General features: G+C 38.8%; 1 protein-coding gene across 7 annotated transcripts in view; it reads right to left on the minus strand.

The window, feature by feature from the left end:
- The window catches only part of KCNQ2 (potassium voltage-gated channel subfamily Q member 2), a 242,672-nt gene that overhangs the window by 75,952 nt on the left and 145,449 nt on the right, over window positions 1–21,271 (minus strand). For 4 of the 7 annotated variants that reach the window (XM_053709315.1, XM_053709370.1, XM_053709259.1 and 1 more), the window contains one exon: window positions 6,569–6,588. In XM_053709315.1, the coding sequence (XP_053565290.1) occupies window positions 6,569–6,588 (20 nt within the window). Of the gene's footprint in view, window positions 1–6,568; window positions 6,589–10,482; window positions 10,525–12,821; window positions 12,852–21,271 lie in introns of all 7 variants that reach the window. The other 3 variants (XM_053709047.1, XM_053709201.1, XM_053709147.1) reach the window with 2 other exon arrangements.

Below are 21,271 nucleotides of genomic sequence, written 5' to 3' on the forward strand. Positions count from 1 at the left end.
AACACGGCCCTTCAAGTGTGACAGATAGTAGCGTCGCTTCTGCCATGGTCTTGAGAGAAAAAAGCAGGCAGCGAAACTCGTCAACGCCGATTGCTTGTGGAGCTGTTAATATGAGTCGGAATGATTTCGCAGAAAGACTCTCCTTGCATCTCCGGACTCTAACTTTCACCCATGCTCTCACTGAGAGGCTGACAAGACTACTTTAAACTCCAGTCCCATGCCGAAGAGTACTACCCTCCATAAGAGACTCCATAAGAGACTATCGAAAACTTCTGACAGTTCTCTGCCGACCTCCTTGGACGAAAGGCAAAGAATAACTGGGGGATGAGGGAAGTTAGAGGGGTATTTAAGCCTTTGGCTGGGGTGTCTTTGCGTCCACCTGGTGGCCAGGTTCTGAATTCCCAAAAGTAATGAATGCAGCTGTGGACTCTTTACATTTATGAAGAAAATGTATTAAAAAAATATTGCACAAAAAAGTTATAAGGGCTGAAAGATATGAGGTCTCAGGTATTAGAAAAAAAATGTAAGCAAAGGGCTTTAACATAAAGATACATACATACACACACACACACAATGTATATATATATATGTGTGTGTGTGTGTGTGTGTGTATCTCTATGTTAAAGCCTTTTGCCTGCATTTTTTTTTATACCTGAGACCTCATATCTTTGAGCCCTTATAACCTTTTTGTGCAATATTTTTTAATACATTTTATTAGATGATGTTATTATGAGTATAACTGTGTGTGTATACATATGTATTTATATGTGTATATATGTATTTGCAGATATATATATACACATATAAATACATACAGGTATGTACACACACACACACACACACATATATATATACACATATATATATATATATATATATATATATATATATATATATATATATATATTTCAATATAGGTGAAAAGGCGCACTCCCACTCGCTCATAGGATAAGTACCAGGGTGCAAAAACTTTTCAATAAACACAGTCCAGCAATTGCACTCTGGATTTAAATCACACCAAACTTTATTGTGAACGTTGTCAGAGCATTCACTCTTTCCTCAGACTGTCTGAGGAAGGAGTGAATGCTCCAAAAACGTTCACAATAAAGTTTGCTATGATTTAAATCCAGAGAGTGCAATTGCTGGACTGTGTTTATATATTTTTTTAACTATGTATTTACTGTAAATATTTCACATTCCATTCTTCACATAGGGGAATATGTTGTATTTCTAAATAGATATTCATATATATATATATATATATATATATATATATAGATATAGATATAGAGAGAGAGAGAGAGAGAGAGAGAGAGAGAGACTGTACCAAAAAAACTGATTTATGTAGAAATATGTATTTATGAATAAAAAGAACATATTCTTCTATGTGAGGAACTTTGGAATGTGAAATATTCATACTTTTATGTCAGGTTAGAGCACTTGGAGAATATGGGTTCGGGTAAGCATGTGACGTGGGTGTTAATTTCCCCCCCCCACACACTTTTTTTGCTCAATTGACTTCTATGGGAGAATAGGTTATCACACACAATATTCTAAGTTCAGCTTTTTGCGCTCATCGGGTTAGCACACGAGTGAAAACAGTTTACCTTCAACTCATAATATGAGCGCAATCTGACATGCGCAAAAAGCTTACTTCTAGCGCAGTTTTAACACTAGAACGGAAGCGTTAAATATTGCTCTACTTGCAATCTGGCCCCCTGTGTTTTATTTTTACATGGTTGTATACAAATCTGCTGGTGTGCACATGAGGCGCCTTCTGGTGTGGTTATTTTACAGATCAATATGGCTCTAAACAAAAAAAGAGCAGCCTTAGATGGTGTCACATAAGTAATCTGACGTTTCTATCTGCAAGCTTGTGATATTCTAAGACATTAGACTTAATATCGTGGTTGTGCTTTGGACATTTGAGTTTCCACTATTGTATGTAATTTGTATCAAAATTAATTTGGATTGCTACATTTTTATTGTATCTTTTTAACATTGAATACCACTATTTATTCTTAACTTTTAAAACATTAGCGCCCCCTAGTGGTTGATACCATCTACTGTATTGGCTATTTTACAATATATAGCCTTAGGAAGGGGTCAATGTCAATCATTTGCTCATGATGGGTAATCTAGTTCCATGTTACTATGCCTAGTTATAACCAAGAAGAAAGGTCACTGCTTAAAATATCTTTGTTGAAAAAAAAGTGCTAAAGACTTCAAGTTCCATCCTTGTCATCAAGTTTTTAAAACAATTTTCATGCAAAGCCATAGATATAAATGTTATGAGTCATGCTGATGCAGCATTCACATGCAGAAACTCATTCGGTTACACATAAATGTAGTTTTCACAAGGGACAGAAAGACAGACTGAATGTAAATGAAATGATCTCTAAGAGATGCAATGAATAAAATGTACACACGATTTAAATGCCAACAATATGAAATGAAAGAAATAACAAGACAAGCATTGGAATTATTAATGCTTTCACATCCTTGTTTTGTAGTAACCCAGAAAGCACCCACCTTGGTGAACATTGCATTTTATATTTAGTAGAGCAAAAAATGATCTTGTAGTATAGAGCTATACATGTCTCCTTCCTTCCTGTGTGTGTGTTTGGGTGTCTCTTATATTACAAACATTTGAGGCGCTGCATGCCCAAAATGAAACATTCTTGTCAGAAAGCACCTCCCAATTGTAGCTGATTCCTTTCCCAGTAACCAAACAAAATCTCAAAGCAAATGTGAAATGCCTGAATTTAAATTCAGGAGCGGAATAAAGATTAAAATGAGATTTATTAACATGTTTATAAATAGTGCTACCTACATCATATATGTATAATAGGTACCAAGATCCTACATTTGTAAGAAAAATTTGGTGTTACAGTACTTTGTGGTAGCCACAACTGGGCAGATTTAATTCCAGAATCATTTAGGCTTTTTAGGTTCACCAATTCAGGTTCCTCTGCTTCCTTTCTTCCAGGTGTGTCATGAAGTAGTTTTGTCAGCCGCATATTTGCTACTCTCACTGGATGAAAGGCAGAGCTTACTGTGGCCAGAGTACCACTGGCCAGTTCCTTGACTGCTGCAGTACAGGCTGTCGTGCTAACATATCTAGTTAGGGAGAGTTCCTAGGTCCCTAGTTAGCAACATGGTGGTGACTATAGGGAAGCTGAGCAAGCCAAAATAGGTACATAGGAAAGCTTTTACAGAGGTCACTACACTCACACTTTTAATTAAAGGCATGGTTGTGAATCATGCTTCTAATGCTTTGCTTTTAAGGATGTCCATTTATATCACCTTTATTTTAGCAATGTGACTCCAGGAAAGGTTTGTTCAAAGCTGGCAGTGGTGTCCTTCCACAGTACCATGAATATGCCAGCACCTCAGATTGTACTACAGGGCTGGGGGAAGAAACAACCCACACTCTGGGACAATCAGAAGCCACCTGCAGTCTAGCAACATTTTGTCCTGCTAGAGGTAGAAGGTTGCTAGACTGCAGTGAAATAGACTACAGGTAAACTGACTTTTTATAGTTTCATTTTTGGGATGCATATTTTAGCTTGTTGCCTATCAGGGAATTAATGGCTGATTTGCATAACATTTGTTAAATGAAGGGGCTCATTTAGACACCAACACAGTATTACATTTTTGTTTTATCTTAAATGGTAAAAGCCATGATGTTTACAAGCTTGAATACATAGACTAAGTGGTCTGTATTACATTGTGAATATTTTGGATATATACCCTATGTGTTTGACGACATATCCATATACTGCATATCAATGGGTGCTTTGATTATGCTACTTGGTTGAAGGGCAGTGAATAGCATGCTTCCTCTGGCAGGTAATGGTGTTAGTAGTCCTTTTCTCTCCAACCAGAGAGCAGCTGCAACTCCCTTTCCACTGACTTCATATTGAATACATTTCCATTTTAATTGAGGTTTTCTTACAACATAGTTTGTAATATTATTCTAAAGAGTTTTCCAGCCTTTCTAACATCAATGTGATTGTAGGCATCTAATTCACTACATTTCATTCATCTCTCCATTCCTTAGCTAGTAGGCTCTAGAGAATAACATATGAACGGGTGAGGGGGAGAAGTGCATTTTGGAGTCCATTCCAATCCCTAAGAAACCCTAGTTATTTTGTTTAGTTTTGCAACTTATAAACTCCTCGGTTCTTTGAATCTAGCAGAGGTACATTTTTAAGCAGCTTTTCACGTGAATTTTCTGTTTCTCAGTTCACATATTAATAAACATTTCACACCTTAAAGTATGAATCCTGCACACATTTAGAATACAGTAATCCGTTAATTTATTGTAGCAATTTACCATATAAAAAAAGTACTCAAAAATTGTAGGGAGCACTGTTGCATATAAAAATGACAACCAAAAATCCAAAAAGCTTTTCTTATTCATCTATCTTGAGAGAAAACATTAAAGCTGCAGTTAGGACTTTCTTCACTAGGTGTCTCTAGAGAGCTGTGCAGGCAAGTAGAAAATCTCAACCTCAGCTGTATGTTTTGCTTAAAGTGAATGTCAATTTTGATGCTAAAAATTTTATTAAAAACAGGGGCATTTTAATTCATCAAAATTTACATTTCACTCGTGCTGTGAAAAAAAACTTACCTTTTAATCTTGACAGCAGCTCCAGCTTCATCCACCCGTCGCAAGGTCTCTTCCTGGGTCTAAAATGATGAATCCGGCTTCCTCCAATCACGGCATTGAATCAGACACTGATTCCCCCGGGGGGGGGGGGGGGGGAGCCGTGATTGGAGGATGACCTATCCATCATTTCTGACATCAGAAATGGCTTGCGATGACCGGAGGAAGCTGGAGCTGCTGTCAAGTTTAAAAGGTAAGTTTTTTTTCACAACAGGAGTGAAATGTAAATTTTGATGAATTAAAGTGTCCCTGTTTTTAATCAAAGTTTTAAAAACCGGGCACTTAAGCATCAAAATTTACATTCACTTTAAAGGGACATTCCGGTCAAAATTTAAATGAACATAAATTCATTACAGCTTTGAATAGAAACATAGTTGCAATATACATGTATTAGCAAAAATGATTCTAGTAAAAGTTTACTGTTTTAGTGTTAACATTTTTTTTTGCATGTGCACGTGATGCTTAGCTAGACATTCTCAGAGCACCAGCATTTTAAATACTACATTTGCTCAGAGCGCCAGTGGGGCTTGTATCATGTAAGCAATTAACAAATTGAGTCAATGCAAGATGAAACAATCAACTTAGGTTCTCTGAGCAAATGCTGTGTTTAAAATGCTAGTGCATGGTGCATACTTAAATACACTTTTGAAACACCTATAGCTTATATATATATATATATATATATATATATATATATATATATATATATATATCTTTTATGTATATTACAAAAATGCTTCTATTCAACAATGAAATCCATGGGGATTTCAATTTTGGCTGGAATGTCCCTTTAAAGGCTACAGTTTAGAGCTGCAGCAGCAGGACAAAGCGGAGGAAAGGCCAGTAGTAAAGCAGGAAAATGTCAAATGATTGGAGACCTGCAGCTGAGTGTAGATTTTAAGGCATAGGATTGTTAACATTTTGCATAGTGTATGGCTACATAAATTCAGAATTAAGTGTCGTTATTTTTGTCCTGAAAAAGTATTTATTTTAAAAACACATTAAAAACATAAAGCAGCAGGTATTTAAGGGGGTATTGTGCAGTGCCCTAAACAAATCCAACGCGTTTCTCAGCTCTCATACTTGGCCGTTTCATCAGGTGCCGGATGGAACGGCCAAGTATGAGAGCCGATAAACACTTTTTTTTTTTAAATAAATACTTTAACTTTTAGCAGTTCGGTTAATTTACTTCTAGTAACCTTGGTGTTGCCAGTTTTTGTTTGGGACTTGAGCAAATTCAACAACACTGCAGGTTGTTCCTGATACCGGGAGAGGGTGAGCTGATACACCCAATCTATCAGCCGGCCACTATCAGCACATGAGGGTGCTCTACGCAAATGTGAGTATCTTTCCACATCTGTTATGTGCCACTTCCTGAACATACTGATACACACGAGGCACCCCTCTATTTTGCTTGTCATTTCAGAACCATTACATCCTTGTTTGGGAGGAGGAGATCAGCCAAACCTAAAGAATCACTTTTTGGAGGACTCCAGTCATTATTTGGACTTTTATTATTGTTTGTGCATCATCATTTTTTAGCATATCTGGTTTTTATATCTTTTTATATCCTCATATACTATTATTTTGACTAAATCTTGGAACCGATAAGCATTAATCATTTAATCATTCATTTGTGATATACATATATAATTATAACACACACACATATATATATATATATATCTGTTTGTTGTAAGAATGCCCCCTCTTGATTTTTGTGTGTTGTTTTTAGAATTGTATGGTAATGGAGCACGATCAGTCCTCTGTTACCATATGAAGGCAGATGCCTACAACTCCCAAACAGCAAGTGAGACTGCATGGGCTTGCTAAAGGTTCAATGTAGATCTACGTTATGCAGTACACTGGGCCTTGCACCACATGACTTAGATCTACGTCGGTTTGGGCGAAGGGGGCTAACTAATAACTGTCTATAAATACAATCCACATAATACACTCACTTTTTTGCTGCTTAAAAGGATATGAAAACCAAAACTGTTCTTACATAACTCAGAGCATGACATTTTAAAAAAAAAAACTTTTCAATTTACTTCTATGATATAATTTGCTTCGTTCTCTTGATATTCTTTGTTGAAAATCATAACTAGGTAGGCTCAGAAGCATTGCACTACTGGGAGCTAGCTGCATATAATATATGTGCCTCCTGTCATTGGCTCACCTGTGTACAGCTAGTTCCCAGTAGTGCATTACTGTTTCTTCAACAAAGGATAACAAGGCAATGAAGCAAATTGATAATAGAAGTAAATTAGAAAGTTATTTCAAATTGTATACTTTATCTGAATATTGAAAAACATTTTTTTAGTTTTATGTCCCTTTAAGCACAGAAGGTAAATGGCATGCTGTATTTACTTTGTTTCTATCAGATTATCTTTTTTATTGAGCACACTATGGGCAGGCTAAATTAAAAGTGGAGCTTTATTTATCACTCCTGCTTGTGCGTTAACTTCGCTAGGAGTAAACTTCTTGCGCGCATTGGGTAGCGTGCTTATTACAAGTTGAAAGCAAAAGGTTTTTGCACATTCGAACTTTGAATTTGCAAACGCATTCATGTATTCCCCCATAGTCTTCAATGGATATTGATAAGTAGGCGAAAAAACTAACACCCATACTTGAGTGCAAACCCAATTGCATTTTCTCAAGTGCGCTAACCCAGCATGAAATATGAATATTTTCCATTCCAATATCAGAATATAGGAATTCCATAGCAGAATATTTTCTATAAATAATTTTATATATTGTTTTGTTGTAAAATATATATCTATACCTATATATCTATATTATTATATAGGTATAGATATATATAGATATATATATATATATCCTATAATATAAAAGGCCAAGTGTGTTTGTCCAAAGCTGTCATGCGCAGTAGAGACAGCACGAGGACAAACACACCTGGCCTTAGAGTCCCTACCTGATCTGCAGTGCGGGCAGAAGTGGGCATGGCCGAGCGTGAGTGGGGTCGTGGTCTGCCGTGAAGGGACGAGGCCGGGCATGAAGGGGGCGGGGCCAGGCATGGTCGCGCACGCGAAATAGAGGGGAGAGAGATAGAGAGGGGGAGAGAACAAAAGTGATGGGAAAGAGCTAAAGATAGGATAAGAGAGGGGAAAGAGCAAGAGCGAGGGGAGAGAGAGCACAATAGAGGGGGGAAGAGAAAATAAGAGGGGGAAAGAGAGAGAGCAAAAGAGAGGGGAAGAGAGAGAGCAAAAGTGAGGGGAAGAGAGAGAGCAAAAGAAAAGGGGGAGAGAGAGTAAAAGAAGAGGGGGGAGAGAGATAGAGGGGGGAGAGAGAGGGGGGAGAGAGAGGGGGAGAGAGAGAGGGGGAGAAGAAGGGGGAGAGAGAGAAAGAGGGAGGGAGAGAGAGAGAGAGAGAGAGGGGGGGGGGGGAGAGAGGGGGAGAGAGAGAGGGGAGAAGAGATGGGGAGAAAGAGGGGGAGAGAGAGAGGGGGGAGAGAGAGAGTTGACTGCCAACACACACATATATATATATATATATATATATATATATATATATATATGAAAATGTGTCTATATATATATATATATATATATAAAATGTGTCTATATATGTATATATATGGCTTATGTTTACACACACACACACACATATATATATATATATATATATATATATATATCCAGTCCCAGCATACATCATTCTTTGTCTACCACATTTGCTCTGTTTTTATCGATTGATTTGGGTGAGGGATGTTACTGTTGTATGTTTTGTTTGTCTTAATGTTAGCATTTTTTTTTTTTTTACACATATCCATCTTTAGATATGTATATGTATGTATCTCAATGGTAAAGCCCTTTCAGCTGAGACCTCATATCTTTGATCCCTTTTAACTTTTTTATGCAATATCTTTTTCTTATTTTTTTGAGACAGTGTTATTATGAATGTAACTGTACAATGTATTTTTGATGTGTTTGCGCAATTTTTTGACCAGAACTCTAAAGTCTCGCTATCCTGATGCGGTAAATTCAATGGCACTCAAACAAATGCATTTACTTTCAACATGTAACACAAGCACTACTTCCGACACGTGCAAAGACCTGGAATAAACCCTTTTTCTCTTGGGCACAACAGTTAGTGCGCCATTCATAATCTAGCTCTATATTGTTTTCCTTTAAAAAAAAAAAAAACAAAAGCTTGCTTGTCCAATATATGTATAGAAAACAGATTTAACTAATTCAGGTCATCTTAACTGATTCAGAATGATTTATAAGGCCACAGATGGCATTTTCATACAGCAATCTATAATGGATTGGCTTATTAACTGCACACATTCCACACCCTTAAAAACTCAAAGCTTTTGGTGCTCACCGGGCACTCAGACAGCTGGGTATATATCCAGTGAGTCAGGTAGTTAAAGGGACAGTACAGTGTAAAATTGTTTTTTCAGTATGTATTTTAAATGACTTGTTATACCAACTGCAGAGTATAAAATATTTGAGAAATTCCATTTTCATGCTTATTTGTGTATATGAAGTAGCTGATTTTGTGCTTTGAAACCACAGCCTATTACAATGGGTTGAACTTAAAGGTGATATCAGATCTCATTATGTTCTAAGTTTGTGTACACAGACTTGCTTCCTTATCTTTTATTTGGCTGGAACACCAAAGTTCAATACATAGAGAGAACAATGGAAAATTATCATTTTATTACTTAACTATCCTTCATCCCACTGAGAGTGTAATCTCTTCTGCTGGCTGTGTATACTTAGGCTATTCAATAGCCTATACTCCAGTATTAATTTGTTCAGTGTAGGTGGCGATACCACAGGCTAAATCAGCTATTTCAAATGCTGAAATAGGAGTAAAGGAGCTACTTAATACACTCTAGCAGGTTAAAAGGATCATTGGGAATAATTTAAAGGGGAGAACTTTTTTGGGTGAACTGTCTTAAGCCCAGACAAGCTTGGATAAAAAAAAATAAAAAAATAGGAAAATAATACGCACAAAAAAAAATAATTACATCCTATTGAGAGTGTAGTCCAGATCTGTGTTTTGTATGTGCCTACAAAAGGCTGTATCACCCTTGTTTGCATCTTGGTTTGAAGTTCAAGCTAGCATGGCTGTGTGTTAGAGGCTCAAGTAAGAAGAGAGCAGTTCCTGAGCCTATCACCATTTGGTCAGATGCTGTAATTAACTCTTCCATTTAGGCCTGTAACATAGCTTTGTGCATATAAGTGAGTGCTGGCTTTTCTCTATTTTAGGTTACAGGTCATGATACTTTTAAATGTATGCAAATCTACAGTTGACACACTGGCAGAAAACGGCTGGTTTGGATATAAGTATTATCTCTATTTGCCCATGGCATAGACTAAATATTGTGCATTGCTTGGACATGCAATGTATTTCTGTCATTAGTAGAGGAAAGTGCAGAGGTAAGTTAGTACCCACTGATTGTCAGAGGTGCCATAAATCCAATGCAAACAATATCCTTGTAATCAATGCTCTGGCTTCTGTAGTCAGATATCTAGAATTAAAAGCCCAGATATTAAGTAACCAATGGGATTATAATGTATTTGGGAATGCATTTAAAATAAGTCATATATACATTAAATAAAATTTGCATTTGCTCAATAATTATTCCAATTATTCAGATTTGAGGCTAACATTTTGGGATGGATTCAATACCTCATAGATAAAAATGACCAATGTCTTTCTCCTGCTTGGCTTCTGGCACCTGTGCCACACAGAGTCAAAATAAAATTAGAGCGAGCTTGGGACGTGCAACTGGGATTGGGAGAAGGATGTTCCTTGTGACATTTTTCTCACTGTACCTATTTTCCCCTGAGCAGCAGCTGCAGAGAATTTTCCCTTTACTGGAAATTAGGGAGAGTGAAAAATTAGATCCAGGAGGGAATATTTATAGATAAAAAATTACAGCCAATTAGGAAATCCCTGTATGGAGGTCATCAGGGAAAATCTTGGATCAGGAACTTGTATGTCTAGCATTGACTCGCTTGTGCATGCTTCAAACTCAGTGGCCTAGATACAATTATCTTAGGTGGATTGCAAGCTAGTAGCTCAGAGACCTCACAGAGACAGCCACCCACAGAATGTAATAAGGGTCAGAGTTTCCTGCAAGCTGTTTCTATAAAAAGGGAAGGGATTTTAGGTAAAACAGCATCTCAAAGGGTCTACAATCTTTGAAGCAAATGAAAAGGTGATGCTATTAAAATATTTTTACTTATATCCAAATTCGGGTTTCCTGTAGAATTTATTTTTCTCATTCTAGATATAGAGTTTGTTATTTCATGTTACAGAATATTTTCTTAAAAGGGAGACTAAAGTCAAAATTCAATTTTCATGATTTAGGTAGAGGGTGGTGTTTTAAGAGACTTTCCAATTTACTTCCATTATCAAATTGTGCACAATTGTTTTTTAATGCACACGTTCTTAGCTTGTGCAGGAGTACACAGCATATACATATGAGTTTGTAATTGGCTGATGAATGTCACATGATATTGGGAGCCGGCAAATTGAAATACATTTTTAAATTTGACAAAAAATTGTCTTCTTCTCATTTAAAATTCAGAGTGAGTGCTATTGCATTGTCTTGTTATCATGTATTTGTTGATTATGAAATTCTTCAGCATTTTATGTCCATTAATGGAATCATATGAGGGACCTCACAAACTAGATAAACCTTACAGTTGCAGATTGCAGTCCCAGATAGCTTTAATGAATCCAGGCCACTGATTGAAGTTTCTCAACACAGGAGACATTGAAATGGGGGATCAACATTTTTAAACAATCATTTTAATCACTATTAGCCTGTAAATTACTTGAGAATATGATTTTATTAACAAATGCCACAGAGCTTAAAGGGATCGGGAAGTCAAAATTAAACTTGCATGATTCAGATAGAACATGTCATTTTAAGACACTTTTAAATGCACTTCTATTTTCAAATCTGCATTGTTCTCTTGGTATCACTTGTTAAAAAAATAATATGCGCATATCCTAAACTAGTGAGAGCCAGCTGCTGATTGGTGCCTGCACACATTTGTCTCGTGTGATTGGCTAACTAGATGTGTTCATCTAGATGCCAGTAGTGCAATAATGTTCATTCAGCAAAGGATAACACGAGAATCAATGAAATGTGATAATAGAAATACATTGGAAAATTATTTAAAATTGTCTGTTCTATCCAAATCATGAAAGAAAAATGTTGGGGTTTTCTGCCCCGTTAAAAAATAAACAGAGATCCTAACGCATTTCAGTCATCTTTCTCCCCACTCCATATGAAGTTTTCCTGTTTGAGTTTATTACTTTTTTGCTGCAGTAACCAGGTATATGAAGTCAGTGCCCATATACATTGCTGTTCATGTCTATATGAAGGAAGTAACCACTCAGCATAGCATAGAGTCAATGGCAGGTGCCCAGTTTCCTATTGTCACTCGACACTAAACATTCATATATAGCAGTCTGTAGAATGAGTGACTGTGATTTACTGGATACAACAGTGTATTTAACAATCAAACACCTACTGTACACACAAGCAAACACAAACACACACTCCTCAAACATATGGTCCAGACAACGTCTAAAGATTCTCAAATTTGAATAGACAAATACAACAAAAATCCCCACAGTCTACAAAAACTTTGAGATCTCACAGGTATTATCTGATTTTTAGTGGTGAAATCATTAGACCGACCTCTTTAAGTCCATAAGTATCACTGCCCAAACAAAACTCAACAGATCCAAATCAGAAAATAATCTAGCACATATTTCTAAAGGAAACACTGTTATACAATTACCTATTATCTGTTTAATTCTGTCTATGCTCATGGACAGACCAGAAGATTTGCCATCTGCACACTGTCCACAGGATAGATCAGGAATTTATCTAGTTGACATCAGAATTTATGAATATCCTTAAAATGATAGCAGGGCACTACATGTATGTATACAGGTATTTTTTGTGGTTACTATAAGCAAGGACAAATAGGATGGAGAAAAGGCAGGGTGCATGTCCACTAATGTTATGAAATGACTCAGGGACTGGAAGTGTTACAATGTGTGTGGTTACATGAAGCACACCCAGCAGTGACTTTACTAAGTTAAGAGGTATATACTTAGAAGTTACATAACAGCTCATTGCAATACAAACCTGGAAGGAGGCTCAGCTTGCTGGTCTTTCCTTAAAACAAGAAGCAATATCATGTTAGATGTGATGTTGTGAGGGAAAGGATGATGCATTGTTAATAAAGTTATGGTGTCTCTGTACAGTAAGCAGGAGTAAATATTAGCCAAGCAAGTGAAGGGAAGGCAGGATAAACTGGAGAATAGCAAACACCAATCTAGTTTAATATAAACTGAAACACAATGTTTAACACCACTTGCACAAGTAAGCCATAGTAATGAATATTTAAATCCCAGTAGCAAATTCCTCATACCACATTTAAGTTGGTGAAAATATAATTGAGCTACAGACTGGGCCCCCATTATACAATGGAGTATACTGAAAAAAGAGAAGGAAATAAAGAAATAAAAATAAACTACCAGTGAGAAGTAAAACAGTAAAATGTACTTACCGATAGGTCTCTCTGTGCTGATAGTGACAACACTGCTTTAATATAAAAGGGGGATTTGTAGGTAGGGCTGCTAAACCCCAGAACCCAGTTATTTCCAAAGACAGACAAAGCAGTCAGCAAAAAACATTTCATAGCCAACTGGTAGATTTACATTTAAATAATTAACTTTTTAATTTTGTCTCCATAATACAGATGAGATGGTCTAAAAGTATTAAAGTAAACCAGGAAGGGCAGACTCTAGCAGTTATAGCAACATTGTCTACAATATTTTTTGTCTTAAAATCCACTTCCTAATGGACACAGATAAGTGGAACAGATAAAACTAATAAATATGGGCACCAAAGACCAGGTAAACACCTTGCAGTGCTGATCCATCACAAAATTTTACTAGCAAAGGAGGCATCCACGGCTTGGGTTGCCACCTTTTCTGGAAAACAATACTGGCTATGCTCGCTATCATACATTTGCATAAATAGTTACACAGCATAAATAAGGAACTAAAGCTGCTAAGGCTGATGTTAAATGACCAATGGTTTATAATTTTATATTAAGATTCCAATACACTTAGAAGTCTGACCATGATAGCATCTTTATTTCTATATTTATTTATCTTTATTTTCAACCTTGCCCTGGCTGGGTGGCAACTCTATCCACGGCCCTGCTAAAGTGAGTCAATAATTAAAATATATTGTATGTAATCAACAAGTAGAGGAAACGTTTGAGGCCCATAGACATTTCCAGTGGCTGGTGTACAGAACAAAAATTATTCACATAGCCATTGTTACAAGGTAGGCAGAAAGGGTGTTATTCCTACTGATTCACTGGTTGGGACCAAAAAAGGCCTATTTTAAATGAAAAAAAACTCATGACATTAGGCATAAAGGGTGGTATGAACTACCTGGTTCTGAAAGTTAAAAATATGGTGACTTACACCATGCCATCCCAAGACCCTACAGCTGGGGTGTCATTTACAAAGAATTGATTAGTGTTGCTAAAGAATATAACATTAAAAGACACTCAATACAATTCAGAAACAACAAGCATAGCAATGGCAAGATATGTAGGTAGTGTGAGGCACGCGTGAGTTGTTCTTGCATGGAAAATTGCCCGTGGCTCAAATGAGTTTGACAACCCTGTCCTACAGACTCAAGAAATTACATTATAAACTTTAATATTTAAAGGGTAAATAAGCACTAAACAGTTGGGCGAGAAATCATTGCCATATGTATTATTCATTCTTTTGAAAAGATATGGGGGCCTATTTATCAAAGCGTCAACTGAAAATAAGCTGGAATTCCGCGTCGCAATTGTCGCAAGATTGATCCGCTGTAGTTATCAAAGCGTCAAGATCGGCAAATGTTGAAATTTGTGATGTAAAATACGATCCCGTGATCTCAATCCGACGCAGATCGATGCAAGTTGAAAACCATGGTATTCGAGTGGAATTGTGATCATTTGCCCTCCTATTCGACACTATTTGAAGCTCTCACGGAGTTATCAAAAATTCTACATTTATGCTTGCGTCTTTCCCGATTCAGCATACCTAGTTTTCAATCCGCCACCCTTCAGGTCGCGGATGTTATAGTCAATGGGAGTCTGAAAACACAGAAAAGCTTATATTCAATGCTGCAAGAGAATGAAGTATATTACATAATAAAAGTAAATTAGAAACTTTATTAAATTTGTGTACCCTTTCTAAATCAAACAATATTATTGCTCGTAGATATAGGGATAAAAATGAAAAATACATAACTACTTATAGATTATGCTACAACTTTGCCTCTCATTACAAAGCAAGGGGACAATATTATTGCTACATATTTGGTGCAAAGTTTTGCCCCAAACTTGTTGCACTAATAGATATAGAGATAAAAATTAAATAAATACACAACATAATATAGCTAACTTCCTTTTTATTTTTTGTGAAAAATCTATGTGCACCATGTTTAAGCCATGTAATACAAGTCCCACTCTCCACTTTGCGCCATATTTGACTCAACACTTTTTGCACCAATTATGACGCAAACTCCTAAATAACCCACACACTAGTGAATTTTTTCATCACTTTTGATTGGAATATGCATAATCACATGATTTATGACATCTGCCAATCTGATTCAAATACACATTATAAACTATCACTAACGAATCAAATTGCTCGATACTTGTGTCATTGATCACTCATCAGAACTTGTAAGTGCCATTTTTTACATTGTGTATTATACTTTGAAAGTATGTATATGTGAAATTAGTATTAAAGATAAACATTGATGCTGACATTAGGACACACAGTGTAATATTTTAGACAAGGATTTTAAAATTCAAATTGATGTTTGATTCAATATAATCTTAAACTGAGAGCTCAAAGGGATATCCAACCTAATTTTAAACTATCATGATCCAGATGCAGCAGAAATTAAATTCACCTCTTTACTGTCATGCTATTTTCAGTGTATTTCTTTCTTCTCTTGAATTTCTTTTTCAGTAAGAAATGTCATCTTATATGCCAGCCCATTTTATAACACATGTGAAGGGGTGGATTTTAAAAATAGATTGCAATTAGGAGGGGTTAGACAGGTGCAGAGAGAAAACTGTCCCAGCTCTTAAAGGGACAAGAAACCCCAAAATATTATTTCATGATTTGGATAGAACATACAATTTTAAACAACTTTCCAATTTACTTCTATTATCAAATTTGCTTCATTCTCTTGTTATCCTTTGCTGATGAAAAAGCATTGCACTACTGGCAGCTAGCTGAACACATCTATTTAGCCAATCACAAGAGACAAATGTGTTCAGGCACCAATTAGCAGCTAGCTCCCACTAGTGTAGGATATGTGCGTATTCTTTTCCAACAAGGGATACCAAGAGAACAAAGCACATTTAAAAATAGAAGTGAATTTTAAAGTTTTTTAAAATTGCATGCTCTATCTGAATCATGAGACTTAAATATTTACTTCCCAATCACTTTAAAATATCCATTGATTGCAAATAAATACATATGATACTCTGATTACGTTATATTCACAATTATTCCTGCTCAGAATAATAAAACATTTACAATATATACATATAGTGGTATAAATAAACACAGAGATATGGCAGACAACATTGTTTAGAAAGGAACTTAGGGACATGTTAATATGTTTGCAAAAGATTTCTGACATAACACACACATTATATATATATATATATATATATATATATATATATATATATATATATATATATATTACACATATACATACATATACATACATATACACACACACAAGAATGTGCAAGGATATATGTACAAATTCTAGCAATAATAATAATTTAAAAAATAAAAATAATGACTCCTAGAAATACAAATACACATTCATTTCTGTGAAAGTATCATATAACAAATCAATATAAAATAACTTTCTATGAGATATTGTTTATTGAGGTATAAATCAATCAATTTCTTGGACATTAACAGTTGAAAAATAAAAGATTAGCTTTAGAGAAATGTGTTTGTTCATGGACAGTAATGAAATGGTATAAAGTTGGGGAAAACCCGAATAACCGCAACATTGATGACTGTTAGTTAACACCAGTCTGATGCTCTTCGCACCGTACTTGACGTGCATGTTTTTGACGGCTTTTTTTTATAAATAAGGAGAACGTATTCAGGTCTGCGGCAGCAATGTCTGGCGAGTGTATTGACGCCGGCGAACGCAACATAGTTGACGCTTTGATAAATAGGCCCCTTAACCTTTTAGTTCTTTTTTAAACTTAATTTGTGCAGTGCCCATTACTTCCTGTCACAGCCCTACGTGGGTGTGGTCTCTACCGGAAGGCATATCTAGCTTTATGTCATAAATCTTCTAGGGTAACTTGAGCTGGTGTTAAATGACTGCTAGAGCAACAGTAAGTCAGTTCAGACTAAGGGCTCAATTTATCAAGCTTGGGTGGACAGGGGTGCATATATTCTTCCCTGTCTGGCCCAGCTCGCCTCTGGCGGGCAGTAATTTAAGATCATAGCCAATCACGCGTGCACAGAAGCTGTCAATCTCCTCAGTCGGATGAGACTGGGGAGATTGAAATTCTCCACCTAAGAGGTGGAGGAGTGACTGATTGATAAATCGTGACTATAGGTTCTCTTGTGAGAGCCTGCAGTCACAGAGAGGCGTAGGGCTTGATAAATTGAGTACTATTGCATTGTATTTTTATCATGTATTTGTTGATTTTGCAAACCTACTGTATTAACTGGTAATTTAAATCAGATTTGTAAATACTCATTTACTATTTAATGTATGAGCCACTTTTGCTGACATTTGGCAGTTGACACATCAATTTAGTATATTTTGAGTAAACATAAAATACTAGCAGCAATAAATCGAACCGTATGGATCTTCCATAAAATGCCACCTGTGGTTTTTTGTTTTAACTCACCTACTTCTACAGTTTACTAGGAAACCCAGAATTGTTTAATCAACAGCAACAACATAATCTACCACTTACGAGCTAGTGGTTGCACCAACCAGGCAGTATGTTAGCTAAGGTCATATATTGAGGATCCAAAATATAACAGAGAAGGGTGGTAAGGACCCTACCAAGGAAAGGAAAGGGAAAAAAAGGAAAGGAATAAAGTAAGAAAAAGGGTAAGGATAGGAAAAAGGTAAGGAAAAAGGAAAGAAAAAAGGTAAAAAAAAAAAGGAAAGGAAAAAGGTAAAGAAAAAGGTAAGGAAAAAGTTAAGGAAAGGGAAAAGGAAAGCACCCATTACATTAAATTAATCAAAGGCAAACAAGAAAAACTAAAACATAATGGTAATATGCAGATAAACAAACATTCTCAAAGACAATGATGAATATAAACTGTATTACATCGCTATCAGCATATGCTGTTGACATTTATCATTGCACAAGCATTTCTAGTGAAATGCTTGTGCAATGCCACTCCCTGCACATTTGCGGCCAATCGAGGGTGTCAATCAACCCGATTGTATTTGATTGGGCTGATCGCAGTCCGCCGCCTGAGAGGTGGCAGACAAATTAAACCTCCACCCCTATTACCTCACCCCCTCCTCTTTCTAAGTGGATTTGGCCTTTTGAGAGCAACCGCGATCTCCCAGACCTGTGATTTACTTTGTTTTATGGTTTAAACATCATCATGGATTAAAAATCATCATCATCAGCCACATCGTCCCACATCCCTGGTGTCCCTTAGCCCAGGTCGCTCCGGCAGCTCCTTGTCCCAGAGCTCCGCTCTTTTGGGGATTGATACCCCTTGGGGAGGGCAGGGCAAGTGGTGGGGTGATTGCCGGAAGGGAGCTCCTTTGAAAACCGGTGTTCTGGACCACCCTCTACAACCCCCACTCCCCAATGGTCTTCCCGGTGTACGTTTACTCACCACTAGCTCCGGCCCCAAGCCATGGATCATGTTGCTTTTTGGACTGTAGCAGCTGGGGATCGAGGGCTTCCCAACGACACAGTGGAAGTGCCGCCACTCCCTCTGGATCACCCCAGAACCACCATCCTTATACCACTGGACACTATGGGACAATCGACTCTATATATGGTGCCAGCCTGTCTGGAGGGACGGGAATGGTGGGAGATTTAGGGGACTGATAAGGCTCTTATCCTGATGAGATATATATGTGTATATAAACTGCGTGTTTTCCCAATAAAGTTTACTTCTTGTTTTCACCTGAATGCTAGTCTGTCTAGTTATTTGGGTGGGCTCAGCTAAAATCACTTTGCTCCGCTACATAGCGGCTGGTTCCAGGTACAGGAAGGATCCTTTGGCGGAGCTATCCAGTCGGGGTAGTCGGGTTCTGTCACATTAGTTGGCAGCGGTGGGATGCTTCTATCTCCCTGAAACGTCTAAACCACCAACTAAAGACTTCTTCGGATGGAGCAGAATGCTGGACTCCAAAAGGAAACATTGAAAGATCTGCTGGCAGCTCGGGAGAAATTTCCGGCCATAAGTCTAAAGCGGCCATCATCAAGGAAATGATGGAGGGCGATCGGGCTAGCGAGCCAGCTAGTGAGGTCAGAGCAGCGGATGGCCCAGCAAGGCCTCAACCCCGGAGACTACGATGTCTGACCTCCAGAGGGATATCCAGTGGCGGCTGGCCCTCTATGGGACTAACCCACCTGCAGAGATTATCACGCAGATGGTCATGGAAGCCACTTAGGTCCAGATGCTGGAGCTCCCCTGGATCCACCTCCACGGCCAAGAAAGGTACCCCACGAGGAATTTCGAGCCTTCAAAGACAGTGAGAAGATCGACAACTACCTCCAACTTTTCGAGACACAGTGTGAGCTGCAGGGTGTCTCCTCTACTGACCTGGATGCTTTTCACACTTGACCTCCAGGAGACGAGAAGCACTACGACCGGGTGGAAGAGCGCATCCTTGCTCGCTATAGGCTCACGCCAGAGGCTAATTGGCTGAAGTTCCTAGGACTAAAAAGACAAGAGGGGCAGCCGTTCACCGAGTGGACCCACCGGTTCACCGGTCCTTGGACTCTTGGTTTGCTGGCTGCCATGTAACTTCCCTGAAAGAGGCTACCCAGCTCATTTTGTAAGAGCATTTCTACAGCCACTCCCCGGAGGAGGTCCGGGACTGGGTCAAAGATAAAAGGCCTGCAACAGCCGACCGGGCGACTGTCCTGGCTGATCAATACTTGGATGCCCGTGTCAGACCACCCCTGAGCCCTGACCGGTGACCCACTCTGCTCTTACCTCTGCCCGCCCTCCGGCGCCTACTTGGTACCCCCAGACTCGGCCGGCACCTGTCTGCCCCTCCGGGCCCAGCTGATCCCAGGGGTGCTATGAGTACAGACGGGCAGGCCACATGAGATGAGAATGCCCCGAGCGAAGGCCAAGGAATCCCACTCCGGCTCAGTGGACCCGTACTCCTGTCAGGAGCTACCAAGCTGCAGCCCACTGCCTATACACACTGAGGATCCCACCAACTACACCGGCTGGGCTGAAGAAGCCTGGGTCCTGCATGAAGTGCACCCCGCAACTGGTGACAATTGCCAACACCATTGCCAGGACGTCAGAGTCAACGGGCAGCAGGCCCAGGGACTAAGGGACACTGGAGCTACAGTCACCCTGGTCCAACCACACCTGGCCCCACTTCTGGCCATACAGGGAGGACACTTGCCATTGGGGTGGCTGGGGGTGCCGTACTAAGGAACCCCACAGCACAAGTTCACCTGGATTGGGGTGTCGGCCCCCGTGCTATAGAAGTGGCGGTCATGAGCCACTTGCCTGCTCAGGTCTTACTGGGAAATGACCTCAGCCACCTTGCCTTGGCATTTATGGAGATAAACACCAGGATGTTGCTGCAGTTACCACCCGCCAGCAAGCTAGATGCCAAGCCACCACACCTGATCTGGGGACCCAGGTAAGATCTACCACCCTGACTGCTATCCTATTCCCTGACCAACTCTCCTGGGCATCTCACTCTGACTTCACCCAAGAGACCCTTAGCAACCCGACCCTAGCCCCTTACCGTGATCGGGTAGGGACTAACCCCCAGGGCAGAATGTTTTCAGTTGGAGAAAGGGCTCCTGTACTGGATCTCCGAGAGGAGAAAAGGGCCGGTGCCCAAGCGCCAGCTGGTGGTACAGAAGAAGTTTTGGTCCAACCTGCTACAGATAGGGCATGATATCCTCCTAGCCGGACATCCAGGACCCACCACCGATTAACTCAGACTTTCTTTTGGTCAGGGATTACAGTAGACTTAAGAACTACTGTAAGACTTGTGAAGTGTGCCAGAGAGTAGGAAAGACAAGGGACCACTCTAAAGCCTCCTTGCACCCCCTCCCCATTGACGCGGGGTTGCTGTAGATATAATTGGTCCATTGGCCCGGCCCAGCCACACAGGAAGAAGAGCATACTTACAGTGGTCGACTATGCCACTCAGTACCCGGAGGCAATCCCTCTGGCTAATATCCAGGAAGAGACAGTGGCAGATGCCATGCTCCGGATATTCACCAGGGTAGGTTTTCCCTGGGAAGTGATCTCTGACCATGGAACTCAGCTCAC

This window comes from Bombina bombina, chromosome 1 (genome assembly GCF_027579735.1).
Source record: "Bombina bombina isolate aBomBom1 chromosome 1, aBomBom1.pri, whole genome shotgun sequence".
NCBI lineage: Eukaryota > Metazoa > Chordata > Amphibia > Anura > Bombinatoridae > Bombina > Bombina bombina.